This window comes from Xyrauchen texanus, chromosome 16 (assembly GCF_025860055.1).
Source record: "Xyrauchen texanus isolate HMW12.3.18 chromosome 16, RBS_HiC_50CHRs, whole genome shotgun sequence".
NCBI lineage: Eukaryota > Metazoa > Chordata > Actinopteri > Cypriniformes > Catostomidae > Xyrauchen > Xyrauchen texanus.
Window position 1 is genome coordinate 41,491,522 of NC_068291.1, and position 17,801 is coordinate 41,509,322.

At 37.3% G+C, this 17,801-nt stretch overlaps 1 protein-coding gene across 3 annotated transcripts in view; it reads left to right on the forward strand.

The window, feature by feature from the left end:
- The window catches only part of LOC127657241 (syntaxin-binding protein 5-like), a 69,557-nt gene that overhangs the window by 15,837 nt on the left and 35,919 nt on the right, over positions 1-17,801 (forward strand). For all 3 annotated transcript variants that reach the window (XM_052145946.1, XM_052145947.1, XM_052145949.1), the window contains exons 3-9: positions 7,986-8,067; positions 9,243-9,343; positions 12,011-12,145; positions 12,698-12,761; positions 12,864-12,947; positions 16,372-16,495; positions 17,436-17,514. In XM_052145946.1, the coding sequence (XP_052001906.1) occupies positions 7,986-8,067; positions 9,243-9,343; positions 12,011-12,145; positions 12,698-12,761; positions 12,864-12,947; positions 16,372-16,495; positions 17,436-17,514 (669 nt within the window). The remainder of the gene's footprint in view (positions 1-7,985; positions 8,068-9,242; positions 9,344-12,010; positions 12,146-12,697; positions 12,762-12,863; positions 12,948-16,371; positions 16,496-17,435; positions 17,515-17,801) is intronic.

The following is a 17,801-nucleotide window of genomic DNA, read 5'->3' on the forward strand; positions in this document are numbered from 1 at the left end:
TGCCTAGCAACCACCCAGAACTACTTGGCATCTTCCTAGCAGTCTTGAAACCATCCATTAACAATGTCTCCTCAACTACCCACTTAGAACATCTTATTTTTATTTGCATATTTAATTGTTATTCAATTCTTAATTAAGGGCCAGGTAACAGACTAAGGGCCTTTCACGGTTTTGTTTAATATACAACTTTTTGCACTACAAAAACAGAATGTGTCAGCTTTGATAATTTCTTTCTAACCTCTGGATAACTCTCGGACTAGTTCTGACCATCTCTCTCATCTGCCTAGTAATCCTGGTTTCATTCATATCTCTTCTCTCTAACTTGCTATCTTCTCTTCACTCTATCCTCTTTTGAGATCGGCTTCACTGCCTTGTTGGCACTGTTCAGTTCCCAGGAGCGAATGTCAGCAGATGCTTGGAACGTTGACAAGCCTGTCTGCTTCTGCTGCGTTGAAATCTTTTGCACTTGAGGGCTGCGTTAGGGCATATAGTATGACAGCACCCTTATCAGATTGCAAGACTGTTTGCTCTCAGCGGAAACCCCTGTTGTTTGTAGTGAGTCATCCATTGTGGCTGGCAATGTGGTTCTTTAGAAGTAAAACTTTTGTGTATTTTCCATTTGAAATGTTGCAGGTCTTTGTTCATTTGCATAGGTACATTATTTTTAACCACGTTGCATTTGCAGATTTTAGATGTACGTAATTGAACATCATTTGAGAAGATTTTACAGCTCCAAATGAGAGCAGCAAAGCCTTTTAAGGGATGAGTACAGAGGGTGTACTAACACCTTGCATTTTCAAGGCCAATTCATACAGATGGAACCTGACAGACCAGCAAAGTTCTGCACTGTAGGACAGCAATTTCTATTTTTGCCCCAAACTGACTAAATGTAAAATATCCCTAGTCTAGATCCCATCCTGGAATGCTGGTTTGAATTTAATTTAAAGTGTTGTTGGTCCTCATCTGCACACAGAGCACGTTTACATGCGCACAGATACACTTACAACTACCAAAAATTGGCACATTAAAATAAATACATTAATACAGTAAAACTGCATTTACATGACCTTTTGAAATCAAAAGGTCATGTAAGGTAAAAATGTGAACAGGCATGCTCACAAGACTTGCACACATTGGATAAGAATGGTGGTAAAGGTGTCTACATGCTAGGCGAATTCGAGGTGAGCTTTTGTGGCATAATGTTGATTAGAACAAAAAGTAATTTCGACTTGTCACTCTTTTACTTTTAACAAGTGTTCCGCTACAGAATACATGCTGTAAAATGTCATTTGTAACATATTCCGTTACAATGCTATTCTGAGATGCAAGTTGGCGTTGTTTTGGCGGCATGAGGGAGACCTAATCTAATCTAATCTACACAATATTAGGCAGGTGGTTTTAATGTTGTGGTCATTGGTGTGTGTGTGTGTGTGTGTGTGTGTGTGTGTGTGTGTGTGTGTGTGTGTGTGTGTGTGTGTGTGTGTGTGTGTGTGTGTGTGTGTGTGTGTGTGTGTGTGTGTGTGTGTGTGTGTGTAACATTCTCTGAAAAAAAGTCTAAACATCTCATGCAGTTTTGCTACTCGAGTAAATATATCTTGTTTTAAGGGTTAACTAATAAGCATGGTAATAATCGTAGATCTACTCGGAATCAGAATTTTAACATGTTTTCTGTCCAATAACTGCTAAAACAGAAATGAAGCGACCATCTGACCAACACGTGAAATGACTAATAACAGTTTGTTCTTTTCACACAATATAAAGAGGTTGGTAAATCTGAAATATCACAGTAATTGACCAGCCTGCAACAGTGTGGTTGCCGTTACAAAAATGTAACATTTGTGATCCAAAGTCCCTTTCTCTGTAATTTTAGTTTATTTTGATTCGTACTGTTGTGTGCATTAAAACTATTCTTTTGCAAACATAGGTTTTTATTTTAGGTAACTACATTTTTTCACTGGGATGGTAAATTATTATTTTTTTTTTTTCTAGTTTCTGTTATCCATTCTAACATTGGTGTCTAGGCACTTTATCCATAGTTCAGTAGCTCCTCTGTCTCTCCTGATAGTGTTACATTTTAGTTTAGTGGTGACGAAGATATTCAGTAATAGAATCGTATAGTGATGTGTTTGTTTAGTTGGGTCTCGACCCTCGTGGAATGTGGAGCGCTGTTGGCTGTCCCTGGGCTCTAATCCAGAGTCAGAGATACAGAGCTTAAGCTGAGGAGAAATTGACTGGTCAGCCTGATGCTTCTTACAGTCATTAATAAATAATGAGTCAGTGGTCCACTGCAACTTATTTATAACAGCCCTCGGTTACATATGTAGTCCATTTGTCACATAGGTTGAAGGCCTGCTGTATAAACATGCCTGTTTGGTTTCACAGCGACGTTACTGATGAAATGGGATGTGAGAGAGAGCAAAACACTGGAATATGCGTAATCAAATGTAAATGTGTTTATTTTGTCGTTATTGCATGTGGCATACGTGTTAATTAGGGTTGTACGATTGCAGATACTAAATGTATACATTTGTAAACATGCTTGATATGTTGGTGACTATACTTTTATATTACTTTTTTATTATTATTATTATTATCTGCATTGGTCTAATTTGGCCAATATAGTAAACAGATACTATTGTTACAGCTTGTAAACCGCTTGTTTTTCCAATTCAAGCAGAATAAGCTTTTTTTTCTATGATAACATACAAAAGTACTAAGCTGTTATGCATCTTTTTTTTATCCTATAATAATACAGTCACATGCGCAGCATGCTACAAAATGAACAAGAGCTGCCACTCTGCTCTGTCATCTGCTTCACACACACGCGTGTGCACACATGCTCACACTCACACAAATGCAGCACACACTGCTGGTGCTTAATTTTCATGCAGTGTGTTTAGAGTAAAAATGGCTGTTAATACTTAAATGAACTCCTCCGGTGCAGCTCGGAGATTTTAGCTGGAGAGTCCCAATGGGAGTATCCCAGAATTAATTGGAAGATTGATTTAACTAACCCGTTCTATTATTATTATTATTATTATTATTATTATTATTATTATTATTATTATTATTTTTAAGCAATATCACTAATGCAAGTGTTTTATCAGCAGTTTGTGATTTAGCCATAGCAGCCTTGTGCCACAGGTGATCAGATTTTTTTTAATTAATGTTTTCATTAATACTGTGCAGCATTTTATTTGACCAAAAATTTAATTGCAATTTTTTTGCAAAAATAAAATAATAATAATTATTATATTTTTATTTGATTAAAGCTGTATGTATGAATGTGGTTAAACACCATTTGATTAAAACATTTAACATGGAAAATGCATAATTTGTATCTGTGAGACTTTATGCTGTTCTTTTAATAGTTATTTTTTGTGTAATTTCATTATAAATCTGAGGCTTTTTATTTGCTGATTTTAGTATCGATACCGAGGAACAAGGGCTGGTATTGTACTGAAGCCAAAATGTTTGTATCGGAGCAACCCTTGTCCATATAATGCAGTTCAACAGGGTCCAAAACTATAAAGCTCCATAAAGCACATAAAGGCAGCATAATAATTTATTTACTATTAATTCTCCTGCCTGCCCTGATAGCCCACAAAGAATGAGAATTGCCAAAAACAAAAGAAGGATGTGGAAGTGGAGATTGTTAGTAAAAAATGACTGAAAATCACACCTATCATATCTAACCACACCTTCTCTCCCACACCTATCATATCTCTTCTGAAGACATGGATTAAACCACTGGAGTGGCTTTTATGCTGCATTTATGTGTTTTTTTTGAGCTTCAAAGTTCTGGCCAACATTCACTTGCATTGTATGGACCAACAGTGCAAGAAGTTCTATGTCAGTGCACGCGCACATTGTAAATTTAATTAAAAAGAGACTGCGAAATACTGAAGATTCTTCCATCATTTGGCCTCAGTCGTAATTCAGTTTCATCGCATGGAAAAATGATGCAATTAAAGTGAATCTCATTTTGTTTTCAATTGGAGAAACTCCAACATTTTTGATCCCTTTAAAAGTGGAGTTAGAGATTTCATGCAAGAAAACTTTCTCTCCGTTTTGTAGTATTCTTTTGTTTGAATCGTCACCAAGTTGAGCTCATCTTCAGTGAAATAGCTCTTTTTCCTGAGCGCTGTTATTTACCATAATTTATCTGTTTACTCAGAGTTAGCATATTAAAGACTGTATGTCTCGGGTCTTACAGTGCTGTGAATAAAGTATTTGCCCCCATCCTTATTCCTTTCTGTTTTTGTGTATATCTCATACTAAATAGATTCATATCATTCTAACAAAATCTAACATAAAACAAAGTCAATATGAGTAAACTCAAAATGCAGTTTTTAATTGATAGTGTTATTTACTGAAGCAAAAACATTATACAATACCGACTGGGTCTGTGTGAAAAAGTAGTTACTATATCCCCCAAATCTATGAATCTGAAGTGGCCGACCTTCCAAAATTCCTCCAAGAACACCGTGACGGCACTACAACACCTACGATCAAGCATGGTGGTGGTAGTGTGATGGTGTGGGGATGCTTTGCTGCTTCAGGGCGACTTGCAATAATTTTGGAAAACATGATTTCTGCTCTCTACCAGAAAATCCTAAAGGAGAACATCCGGTCATCAGTCCATGAGTTGAAGCTCAAAAGCATCTGGATTCTGCAGCAAGACAATGATCCAAAGCATAGGAGCAAGTCCACCTCTGAATGACTCAATAGAAGCTAAATTAAAGTTTTGGAGTGGGCTAATCAAAGTCCTGACTTGAACCCAGCTTGGACCTCAAACAGGAGTTCATGCTCAAAAACCCTCCAATGTGGCTAAACTCAAGAGTGGGACAAAATTCCACCACAGCGTTGTGAAAGACGGATCTCCAGTTATCGGAAGCGTTTAGTTGCAGTTGTTGCTGCTAAAGGTGGAACAACCAGCTCTTAAGTTTAAGGGGGTAGTTAGTTTTTCACATGGGTGATTTAGGTGTTGGATAACTTTTTTTGCTTCAATAAAAAATATATACGTGAAAACTGTATTTTTTGTGTGTACTCTGGTTGCCTTTGTTTTATGTTATATCTTGTTTAAGGATTGAAAACAATTTAGTATGAAAAATACACCGAAATCAGGAAGGGGCAAATAATCTTTCACAGCACGGTATGTGAAATATACTTTCACATTTCTAAGTCTCTCTAGAGGATATTAGTATGCCGTTGCAGGAAACCGCCGACTATTGAGAAACCCAGTTCCTGTTTATAGTGAACAGTAAACTATTTTAGGATTCATTCCCTGGCGTGAGAAGTGTGTTGTCCTGAGGTAACAACATACAGTGCCCATATGTTGTTTTGTAGTGTCCATATTGTGCAGATTCTGTAATGTGCTTTTGCTTGAGAGAGCAACATGAGTGTGAGTAAATTACAGTTTTTATTTTTTGGTAAACTAAACCTTTTAATTGTCTGAAAGATATTCCGATCTGAACTGACAATATAAAGTGCTCTTGTTTGCATTATAACCCCCACCAACATAGCAGTCCTACAACTTTTTCCTCCCCCATTATGAAGCCCTGGAACCTGCAACCTGATATGTCACTCGCATTTGTGCGTACAGTTTATGTACACAAAAGCCATGCAATACAGAATGAGACATGAGACAGTGGCCGATGTCTGCATGGAGAATGGGTTTATGAGAGTATTTACAGTGCTGCACTCTAGAAAGCTGAAACGGCATTCACAGACGAGACTTAAGACTACTCTTAGGGACTTTGTGTAATCCTTTTAGTTAAGTCAATGGACCAGGCCCATGGTAATGTGCACACAGGCCTCAGGGAACACCGATTCCCTTTAGTGCTGCTCCCTGTTGGCTTACACATTGTATTTAACATTGTCTAAGAATGGGCATTTGACAAGTAACATGAATATGCATTTAATACAGGAATGTGACACGAGTGAAACAGGATACTCTACTTGGGGGAGAAAAAAAAAATGAAAGGACTTGAGGGTCTCTATAGAGCGTAACATTTTGGTTCCGGAAGTAAAAATCCCATTACATTTTCCCCATCTGGGAATTATTTATTTATAAACCTGTAAAGACAGGGCTACCGTGAGCTCCTATGTTATTAATCGATAGTATATGCTTTTGATAACGTGCATGACATACTATAAAAGACACTAGTGTGTGTGTGTGTGTGTGTGTGTGTGTGTGTGTGTGTATGTGTATATATATGAATTACAGCATTATTGTGGCAAACGAGTAAACCATTGATAAGACAAAACAAAAATTGGTTTTGGAATCAAATTTATTGATTACTTTCATATTATTGAATATTTATTGAGGTTTATTATAAGGGCTTGTCTAAGGACGCATCAATGTACATATGCGTCAGACAGGCACTTTTCATTTTGGTTGCGTCGCACCAAAAATGTACCGTTTTTAGGTTGCGGTTTCATGTTAAACGTAGTTTGAAACGCGTCATCCCTTGGTTTGTAATCACGCTCCAAGTTGTGTTTGAGCGTAAAAATCTGTTCTCATCTTGTGCTGTTTGCTGTCGGTAACTAGGTCTGAACAAGGAGCTCCAAAATACCGCTTGGTAAGTGTAATTTGTTCTCTGTATAAGCAGCGTGTTGCCTATATAGCTGGAGTTTTGCTTGCTGCCCACTGGAGAAAACAGGTGATACTTCAAGCTTGAATTGCTCCGATAATGGGATTATTGCTAATTAGGGTCCGGGGACATGATTAATTGCATTCATCTTTTGTGTTATTTTTTTTTTATATAATTATTCTCACTGAATTAACTTGTTCAATCGACCACACTCATATGAATATTTTGAAAAAAAAAAATATATATATATATGAATTGAATGGAATTGACTGTATTCTGTACTTCTAATTTAACCCTTGTGCACCGTTCATTTGTTTTCATATAAATAGCATTCATTTAAAACAACAAATTTTATGTTACCTTCACTTAATACATTCTTCTAGTTCATACATGTAGAAAATATCAAATGTGTCATGCATTGCGGACAAATTGCTGCCCTCTGATGGGGTGGGGGTGGAGGAAAATCACATGTAATATCATGTTTAACCACTAAATTACTGCAGAGATCCAGTCTTCAGTACCTGGTTGTAGAGAAGAGGATTTCTAGACATTATCACTAGTAATACATTTAATGCTAAACCCGGGTGGGCTCTTTGGACCAAAACACACAGTTCCACTGTTCTACTAATGAGACCGAGCCCAGAAAAGTCGGCAGCGCTTCTGGACAGTGATGATGTATGGCTACTCCTTTACATAGTAAAGTCTTAACTTGCATCTGTGGATGCTGCGGCGAGTGGTGTTGACTAAAGGTTTACTAAAGTTATCCCAAGCCCATGTTCATGATATCCATTACAGATGAATTGTGTTTTTAAGAGAGTGATGTCCAAGGGATCAGAGAATCACGCACATTAAGAAGAGATTTTACCAGATTCCTTGAATCTTTTAACTATATTTTGCACTTTAGAGGGTGAAATTCCCCAAATCCTTCCAATTTGTCTTTGGGGAACATTGTTCTCAAAGTGCTGGATTATTTGCTGAAGCATCTGTTGACAAATTGACAAGTCTCGAATGATCCTTGATATTGAAGGTCTAGGCTGTTTTTGGAGGTTCCTTTTATACTATGACACGATTGCCTCACCAGTTTAACATCTCCTATTTCACATTACCATGTTATTTCAACTCGTCATATTGTTATTAGTCTTAAATTGCCCCTGTCTCATTTTTTTGTAGTTGGGGTTGTACAGTAAATAGAAAAATGCTGTTTTAAATGTAGTATAGCATGCCACACTGCAGTCACTGCATGAAATTGATGACAACTCTTCATATATAGAAGATATTATGTTGTTTTTGCATTCAATATTATATAATAGTCGTATTCTGCAGTTAGAGCATTTGCCAGGTAATATGAGGTGTTGAGTGTTGTATATATCTTAACTGAGCTGCACACAGATTTGGCCGAGCAGGAGTGGAGTGTTACTGCCAGCATGAGAGCGGATCAGCCGTCATCCAGCTGCAGTTTCTCGTCAATGAGGTGAGATCTTCCCTGAACATTTGCACTAGAGGTCGAACGATAGAGGATTTTGCTGATACCGATAACAGATTAATTGGCCGATAGTTTTAAAAATGGATTTATTGAGTCTTTCCTTACAAAGACAGGCACAGACGTATCCGTCCAAAATGAATAAAATTCCAGATGCAGTTTATTGTTCAACCAAAATTCCAATAATAACCAGACAAAATTTAGATTTGGTGCATAACGTGGGACTTTTAACTAAACGAGTCAAAACGCACAAGGGACTCTTATTTTGAAATGACAGGGACTTGGCTTTGTTATAATGCTCTATTTAAATATTTACAAAATAAACTTTTTATATATTCACTAGACGAAGAGTTTTGTATATAGAGAGATTTCACCAGATGAGGTTTAATGAGGAATAAGGTTAATTATTATAAATAAATAAAAAATTGGAAGTTGGACACACAATGTACTGTATGTGCTGATAGGGCACGCTTTTATATAGTCTCTGTTTTCTTTGCATGATCTCTCTTCAATTTAGGACACTTGATTATCTAATATTAATAACAAAAATGCATTAAAGTGAGGATAAATATTTGGATGAATATTGTCAACAATGAGCAATTTTGATTCACTAAATCTTAATCAAGAAGAATAATTAGGGTTGTCAATCAATACAATTTTTAATTGAAGTAATTAATGGTATGCTGATTAATTAATCAAATTAATCTTATATGTAAATATTTGCTGAGAAAGCCCCTCAAATAACAATAATTCAATATATAATGATTAAATAATTATAAATAATATATATTATAAAAAATAATTCAGTTCAAGACAAAAAAAAGTGGCTTTAGAAGGCAATATATTGTTATTTCCATATTATTGAACAGAAGCTTATCATTGGCCTACAGTTCACACCATTTTGCAATTGAATTCGTCGATCAGTCTGAGATAGATTTATTATAAGGGCTCTTCTAGGGAGACGTTAATGTACACCGTGCAACTACGGTCAACTATTGGCATAGATTTTTCAGCCGATAACCTATAGCTCCAAAAAGCAACTATAAGCACCGATTAATCTGTAAAACTCTACATCTAATGTGCACACTCCACTGAATAATCAGGACAATTTGTTTTTTGTTATAAGTCCTTTAGTTTCAGTCATTCACTGTTTCTTTTATCCACAGGGGGCGCTGGTTAGCGCTTTGGCAGATGACAGTATTCATTTATGGAATCTGCGGCAAAAGCTTCCAGCCATCCTCCATTCTCTTAAATTTAACCGTGAGCGGTAAGCATTACACCTTTTATTTGTGGCCTTTGCTAAGGCAACCCCTTAACTCGAAGTATCAAACTTCAGTGTGTAACTCGATCCACACCATTGGTGCTAAGCGCAAGATTTTTTTTTTTTTTTTTAGTAATCAGACTTACAATAAAAAATACTTAAATAACAAAAAATTTAAAAACAGGCAGAAAAAAACGTGTCTAGGAACCACAATGTCAATGAAACTTGGTCTTGAGCTCTGTTGACTTAGGTCGGTAAGTAAACACCTAGCAAACAATCTTTTATTGATATAAAAAAAATGAACTTTTTACTAGTAAGAATTATGTAGCTTATATGTGCATTTGGAATTTCAACAAGTACGAAACTAATTGTTTAAATCTGTATTTGTGTTTTGAATAGGAGTGAATGGCTGATCAATTCTACTAGTAGAAATGCAAATACAGATATCGAGAGTATTTCTTTATATCTAGAATGAACCTTTTTACTAGTGCAAATGTAATTACTGATATAAAAAATTGTCATATTCACTAGTGGAAATTTCATTTCTGATATGAAGAATTAGCATTCTAACTAGTGAAAATTTAATTGTTGATATCAACAATCGCCGACCTGTGAGGAAAAAAAACAATCGTCAAAATATTGATAATCACGAAATTGACTAACACGTAATAGGTATCATTTGAAAGCTTCGAAACTCTACTTTCCAATGCATGCAGGCATTATGACCAGAACTAAACAGGTGCTTCTTAACAAATTTGCAGACAAATTTGAAGTGTTTCGTTTTGATAATTTATTTAAAAATATTGCACTGTACATGTGATTGCTATCAGAAAAATCAAACTGATGATCAAATAGCCATGTGTCATATGTTGTTGGAAAGCTCTCAAAGAGTAAAATACAACCTACCTATTACAATACCTATTTGGTTTACGATATATGTCTTTGACAATTATGTTGGTGTTGCTTATATGCCACGTTTTTGCTTATAACTGCACAAACAATAAACAGAACATAAGTATACACATACCATTATTTAGTGGAGGTGATTAACTTTCAAACGAGCTCACATACAAGATAATCGGATGCATTAATCATTAGATAATCCACACGAAGCACAATGTTTCATGTGGCCACCAGGAGATGGCGCCAAAAGGCACTCATTCTGTGAAATCTCATTACTAAAGTCATGTCTTCGTGCTCTGCATACCTTAAGTCATTGTGCATGTGTAATTAGTTCTTATGTACAATTATTTTGTTTTATTTGTTTGGAGCAGCTTTTGGACACATGGAGACTGTAACAAGGTTCAAATGGGCAAGGAGAAGGTGGGAACTGGTTGAACAGTCAAAGTAATATTTAATGAAACAAAGCACAAACATACAACATGGCAAATGAGTGTGGCTCTCTCTCTCTTGAACTGCCTCATTCAGCTCAGCTTTATCCCTCTCCTCGTCTTATTAGCCAGACACTATGATAAATTATATTTGGAAAGCTATAACTTTTGATTGCTTTTTTGATTTTGTATCGACACAAAATTGTTCTCGGATAGAGTTGACATGATTGTGAACAAAAGTTTTTCGAAGCAATCTTATTTACACCCAGATATATATACAGCAATGTCAAATAAGAAAAAAGTACATGATTGTTTTTAAATGTATTTATAAAAAATATTTCTCCCCAATTTGTAATACACAATTCCCAATGCGCTCCAAGTCCTCATGGTGTCGTAGTGACTCACCTCAATTTGGGTGGTGGAGGACAAATCTCAGTTGCCTCCACGTCTGAGGCCGTCAATCCGCGCATCTTATCACATGGCTTGGAGGCTTCACGCTATTCTCCACGGCATCCACGCACAAATCACCACGAGCCCCAACGAGAGCGAGAACCACATTATAGCGACCACGAGGTTACCCCATTTGACTCTACCCTCCCTAGCAACCAGGCCAATTTGTTTGCTTAAGAGACCTGGCTGGAGTCACTCAGCACACCCTGGATTAAAACTCACAACTCTAGGGGTGGTTGTTAGTGTCTTTTCTCACTGAGCTACCCAGGCCCCCTGTTTTGTGATTTTTCAGCAGTCTCAAAATGTATCCAAATCTATATCATTCAAAAAAAAGAAACGTTTTCTTGACAAATAAACAAGGAGGGTCAAGTGTTTTGCATCATTGTAAAGTTATAAGCCACTAATTTTGGGTATGCCACTGAAACAGGAAATCTTTAAAAACACCTTCAGAGCTTACCCTGGCAACCACCCAAAATGCCCTAGAATTGTGGTGGTGAGTTTTGCACATTTGAGTTTCTAAATTTTCTTCATAAATTGTAAATGTCTTATTTATAAATGGCTATTAGGTGGACTTGGTGTTTAAACAGTAGTGCCTATTTGAGTCTATACATTTTAGCTGTTTGTCAATGCACACCAACCCAGAATAAAAGGGTTACAAATACTGTTTGATCCAAGACAATAGGACAGGGCAGTGTTCTCGAAGGTGTCGTCAGATGCATGGAAACATGATTGTGTCCCTTTCAGAAGACACTCGTTTGCAGTAATGCATAACGTTGTCTATAATAATATCAGTTGATTTATTAACTATGACTCATTCCCCATTAATAAATGAGAGAATCACAATGAATATTCCACTTTGATTAAGGTCAGATTTCTCCTTGTGTTTTGGCAGGATCACGTTTTGCCATTTGCCTTTTCAGAGTAAATGGTTGTACGTGGGCACAGAAAGAGGCAACATTCACATTGTCAACGTGGAGTCCTTCACACTCTCAGGCTATGTCATCATGTGGAACAAAGCCATTGAACTGTAAGTGTCTGATTCTTCCTGTCTAGATGCAGTAAACTCACTTATCTTCATGTGACTGCAGTAAAAGAGTATATCTCAACTTTACAGCACCAATGAATGACCTTTTAAAAAGGTGTCAGAACATTTTCTCACATTAAAGAGTCAGAGAAGAACGGAAGAATGGTACACAACAAGAAGAGGGCTCTGTTTTTAGCATTGTTTGTTGTGAAGGAACAAATCATCGACATGTCAAAATCTTACAAGGTGAAAACGTTTTAGAAAGCACATAAAGGTCAATCTCACAAAAACTTCACCTACATATACTATATCAAGAAATTGACAAGTGTATTATAATTATGAATCATAACTCAAAAGAATCATTGAACCAATCAATTAAAACTGAGAATTTGAAAGAACTGACTTCAAACTTCCTAACTGCGTCGTTATTTTTGCGACTCTTTAAATCGGAGACACTATTAGAATATTTTTGATTTAGTGCTCCCATAATCACAAAACGAACCTCTTTCAGATCTTAAATTTTTTTGCTAACAAACTGGCACTTCTCCTCAACAGTTCCTCAAAGACACACCCTGGGCCTGTGGTTCACATCAGTGATAACCCCATGGATGAAGGGAAAGTATGAAACCTTGAACAGTCTGAGCACGATCACTTTTTCCTTTGTCATCAATACATACTTGCACAAAAGAGTTTTCAGGAAAGTCATGTTTCTGTTTTGCAGCTTTTAATTGGTTACGAATGTGGCATAGTTGTGCTGTGGGACTTGAAATCAAAGAAGGCTGACTACCGGTACAGCTATGACGAGGTGAGACATCGTTATTGTATAATTTGGACTAGTAAGATTGAAATGTCCTGCAGCCAGACTCATTGCCCCTGTGCATCCTGACTGGCAGAGATGTTGCTGTCTCGTGTTCAATATTTGAGGAAGAACTTTGAGCATTTTTTTTTTTTTAAAGCAGTCTAGTGCATTAGTGTTCCTATAATGAAGGAAAGAAGGTCTACAGGAAAGGAGAGCTCCAAGTTATCTGCCTTTTTGTCAGCTATGAGGAGTGGGACTTGGATCAGGGCCGGGTATTGATACAGGTTTCCAGATTCATTTAGATTCTGATTCACAAGCTCTCGATAAGAAATCGATTCATATGGGTATATTCCAGTTATAATGTCCCTTTTTTCCCATTACATATGTTAATGCTGTTAATTATACAGGGGATCTTCTAACTAGATACATTAAAATATAAATTTTACTAATGATATTTTATTCGTTTTTCTTCATTTTGGTCACATTTTGGCTTTTTAACCCCGTAAAGCCTGACATATGAAAGAATTGTCAGAATTGTTTTTTTATGTATAATATTTGATACATTAGGCTTTAAAGGTCATTATCCTCCTGAGGCCCAGCAATGAATTTTTGTGTAGGACATTTGTTTTTGAAGTTTTTCTTAGCCCTTATTTGCTACTGTCGTAAATCTTGGGGTATTATCAGAGGACACCCTGGGCTTTTCAGAGATGCCAAATGTTTGAGAGTTTGGTCAATATCAATTGTAACTCCTTGGTCTATAAATATGGATTGAAATGTATCACTGTTCAATTCAGCACATTAAGTACAATATGAATAAAATATAATTTTTTTCAATAAACACATTTTATCGTGTGTATTTTATGTACCAAACACTGTATTGATATTTAAAAAATTCCAGGTCTCTGGAACTTATGTTAAGATGACATCATAATAGCTTGTAATATAAAATAATGAGATATTTATAATTACAGAGCAGGCTGCATATATGAAAATAGACAGAAATATTAGTTCACACTTTAAATATGTCTTATAAAATGTATATGTCTGAATTTTCAAAGCTTTGATTTTTATTTTTTTCTGTAATGCGCATGAATGGAATGTCAAAGTGATTGAGAGTCATGCCTCAAAAGCCTGTTGTATCATATTTGATACATGGATTTAAAAAAAAACTTTTTTATAAAATAATATTCAAAACTTTAACCAAGCACAAGTTGCTTATATTCAGCAAATGCTCATTTTAAAATATCAATAACAATATAATTACACCAATGAGCCAAAACATTATGACCAGTCACAGGTATAAAAGATATAAAAGTTCATTATCTCCTAACAAGGTCACATGTCAAGGTCTGGGTAGATTTAGATGGTAAGTGAACAATCAGTTCTCGTAGTCAAAGCGTTGAATTCAGGAGAAATGGGCAGGAGTAAAGATCTGATTTTGACAAGGGCCAAATTGTGATGGCCAGACGACTGGGTCAGAGCATCTCTGAAACTGCAAGGCTTGTGGGGTGCTCCCGGTCAGCAGTGGTGAGTACATATCTACAGTGGTCCGAGGAGGGACAAACCGACAAAAGAGTGCTGGTTGCCCAAGGCTCATCGATGCATGAGAACAACGAAGGCTATACCGTCTGGTCCGAACTGACAGAAGGTGCACTGTGGCAGAAGTCACAGAAAATGTTAATTATGGCTACGTGAGGAATGTGTCACAACAACTGCTGCGTATGGGGCTGCATAGCCGCAGACTGGTCAGAATGCCCATTATGACTCCTATAATAGGCACCTACCATTGGAGCTGGAACTTTGGCAGTGGAAGAAGGTCGCCTGGTCCGATGAGTCCCATTTTCTTTTACATCTCGTGGATGGCCGTGTATGTGTGCACCGTTTACCTGGGGAAGTAAATGGTACCAGGATGCACTGTGGGAAGAAAACAAGCTGGTGGAAGGAGTGTAATGCTCTGCGCAATGTTCTGCTGGGAAACCCTGGGTGTGGCCATTCATGTGGACGTCCCATGTTTGACACGTGCCACCTACCTAAACATGGTTGCAAACCAGGTTCACCGCTTCATAGCAATGGTATTCCCTGATGGTATTGGCCTCTTTCAGCAGGATAATGCGCCATGCCACACTGCACACATTGTTCGGGAATGGTTTGAGGAACATGATGAAGAGTTCAAGGTGTTGCCCTGGCCTCCAAATTCCCCAGATCTCAATCCGACTGAGCATCTGTGGGATGTGCTGGATCAAGAAGGCTCCACCTCGCAACTTACAGGACTTGAAGAATCTACTGCTAAAGTCCTGGTGCCAGATACAACAGGAAACCTTCAGGGGCCTTGTACAGTCCATGCCTCGGCGGGTCGGTGCTGTTTTGGCGGCACGAGGAAAACCAACAGTATATTATGCGTGTGGTCATAATGTTTATCGAGGTCCTTCAAATTAAGATAGATTGCGATACATCGGGTATTTTTAACCACCCCTATATAAGATATTTTAATTTGTTATGATAGTTCAGTAGGAATGGGAATCGTAAGGAATTTAACGATTTCGGTTCTTATTCCTCTTAACAATTCCGGTTCCAGTAACAATTAATTTTGCACTTTTGAGGAAGAATTGTTTGCAAATTAGAAATGCAAATAGCCCTCAGCAGCCTGTTGCCAAATGATGATATAATTTCAGATTTCTGCAGAGCAGATGTAACACCGTGTACAAATCACTTCAGGGATATCAACCTTTATATTCGTTATTATTATAAGTAGTATTAAAGGAAATATACATAGTGGAGACAGGATGGGAAAAAATCTGCATCGGCGCAAAATTGCATGTACAGAAACCGTTGACTGAACCAAAAGTCATACTCTGGTATTTAAAAAAAAAATTAAACCGTTCTCGATTGGCAATCCTATAATTCCCAACTGGTTCCCATTCAGATCTAGTTCCATTTAAAAAAAAAAATAAACACTGGAACCATATGATTTTCATGACTTTTGATCCATTAACTGTTCCCAAACTTGCATCACATTTTAATGCCCAAATTAGAGAATTTTAAGCAAAGATAAATAAATGCCATGAACGGCACATTTGCGTGTCATTCACCTGAGCTCTGAGCGTCACTGAGCTGTAAATATAAACAAATATATGTGTGGACTGAAACGCCTTGTTGATGAGAGAGGTCATCAGAGAATAACCAGACTGGCTCAAACTGATGGTCTACAGTAACTCAGATAACCGCTCTGTACAATTGTGGTGAGAAGAACATCAGCTCTGAATGCTGTTAGGAGATGTGGGTTGGTGCTGTTTTGGAAGCATGAGGGGACCTACACAATATTAGGCAGGTGGTTATAATGTTGTGGCTGATCGATGTATAACAAACACAATTCATAGCAATCATCTTGCATATCAATCTGTTGATTACTCATCCATTGTTTGGCCTGTAGGCGATACACTCGGTGGCTTGGCACCATGAGGGGAAACAGTTTGTGTGCAGTCACTCAGATGGCACACTTACCACATGGAATGTACGCATCCCTGCCAAACCTGCACTGATCATTACACCACATGGTAAGCTTTTGCCAAAGTTGAATGTTGAGTGCTTCAAGGAGCACAGATTAAATATCAAAAGACCTTTTAAAGGGATAGTTCACTCAGAGATGAAACGTCCGTCATTAGTTACTAGCCCTAATTGGTTCATCTAAATTACAACAGTAACATTTACTTATTTTGAGCAATTCCAGTTATATTCTGCCATGAATCTTGAATTAACACATGATACATACTGGCCCACTGGAAAGGTGGTTGCATGATAATGATGCAGGAAGTAGAAAAGTATATATACATGCATGCATACATGCAGTACTGTGCAAATGTTTTAGGCAATTGTGAAAAATGTTGCATAGTGAGGATGTCTTCAAAAAATAATGACAAATAGTTTTCATTTATCACTTAATGTCAATGGCAGAGGGCGGGGCCGGGACGTGATCCTACACACCCGGTCCCGTATTAGGCTAATTAAGCCTCCGTGAGGGATAAAGGTCGACTGCAGAGGATTGTGCGGGAGAGAGAGATAGTTTACGGACATGTCCGTCATGTGTCTCTCTCTCCCGCACGATCCTCGGTGGGACCACCTTTGCCTTTAAAACAGCCCCAATTTTCCTAGTGACACCTGAACACAGTTTTTTTTGGTTGTTGGCAGATAGGATGTTCCAAGCTTCTTGGAGAATTCACCACAATTCTTCTGTCTATTTTGGCTGTCTTTTGCTTCTGTCTCTTCTTGTAGTCCCAGACTGACTCAATGTTCAGTGGGGGAGCTCTGCCAATGCCATCTCTGTGCAGAGCACCCTGTTCATCTATTCCAATCTTTTCTATTTGCAAAAGTAGTGTTTGGGAATAAAAAATGTATATTTTCTATTGCCACACTAAAGCTGAAGCTATAAATAACCATATTAAGACAAATGCTTTTGTGAAACATCTTAAGTGCCTAACATGCAATATTCACTCCCAGGTAAACAGCCCAAGGATGGAAAGAAGCCTGAGCCCTGCAAACCCATCTTGAAAGTGGAATACAAAACAACCAGAGCAGGGTAAGGTTCAGTTTGGAGGTTGGTCAATGTGTTGCATTCAGAAAGCAAACAGAGCATGAAAGCGTTGCTTTGAAACTTGTGCAACTTTGCATTGCAAGAGATTCTGTCAGTTAAAATCAGTTACTTCTTTTTTTATGGCTTTTTTAAGGAGGACATGATGTACTACAGATTATTGACATAAAATGTTAAGCCTTGTTTTGAATTAAGTGTTATCATTCTCTACTGTCTATTCCCTCTGAATGCAGCACTGATGTTAACTAGCTTTGTTCAGCTTCTGGCTAGGCTTA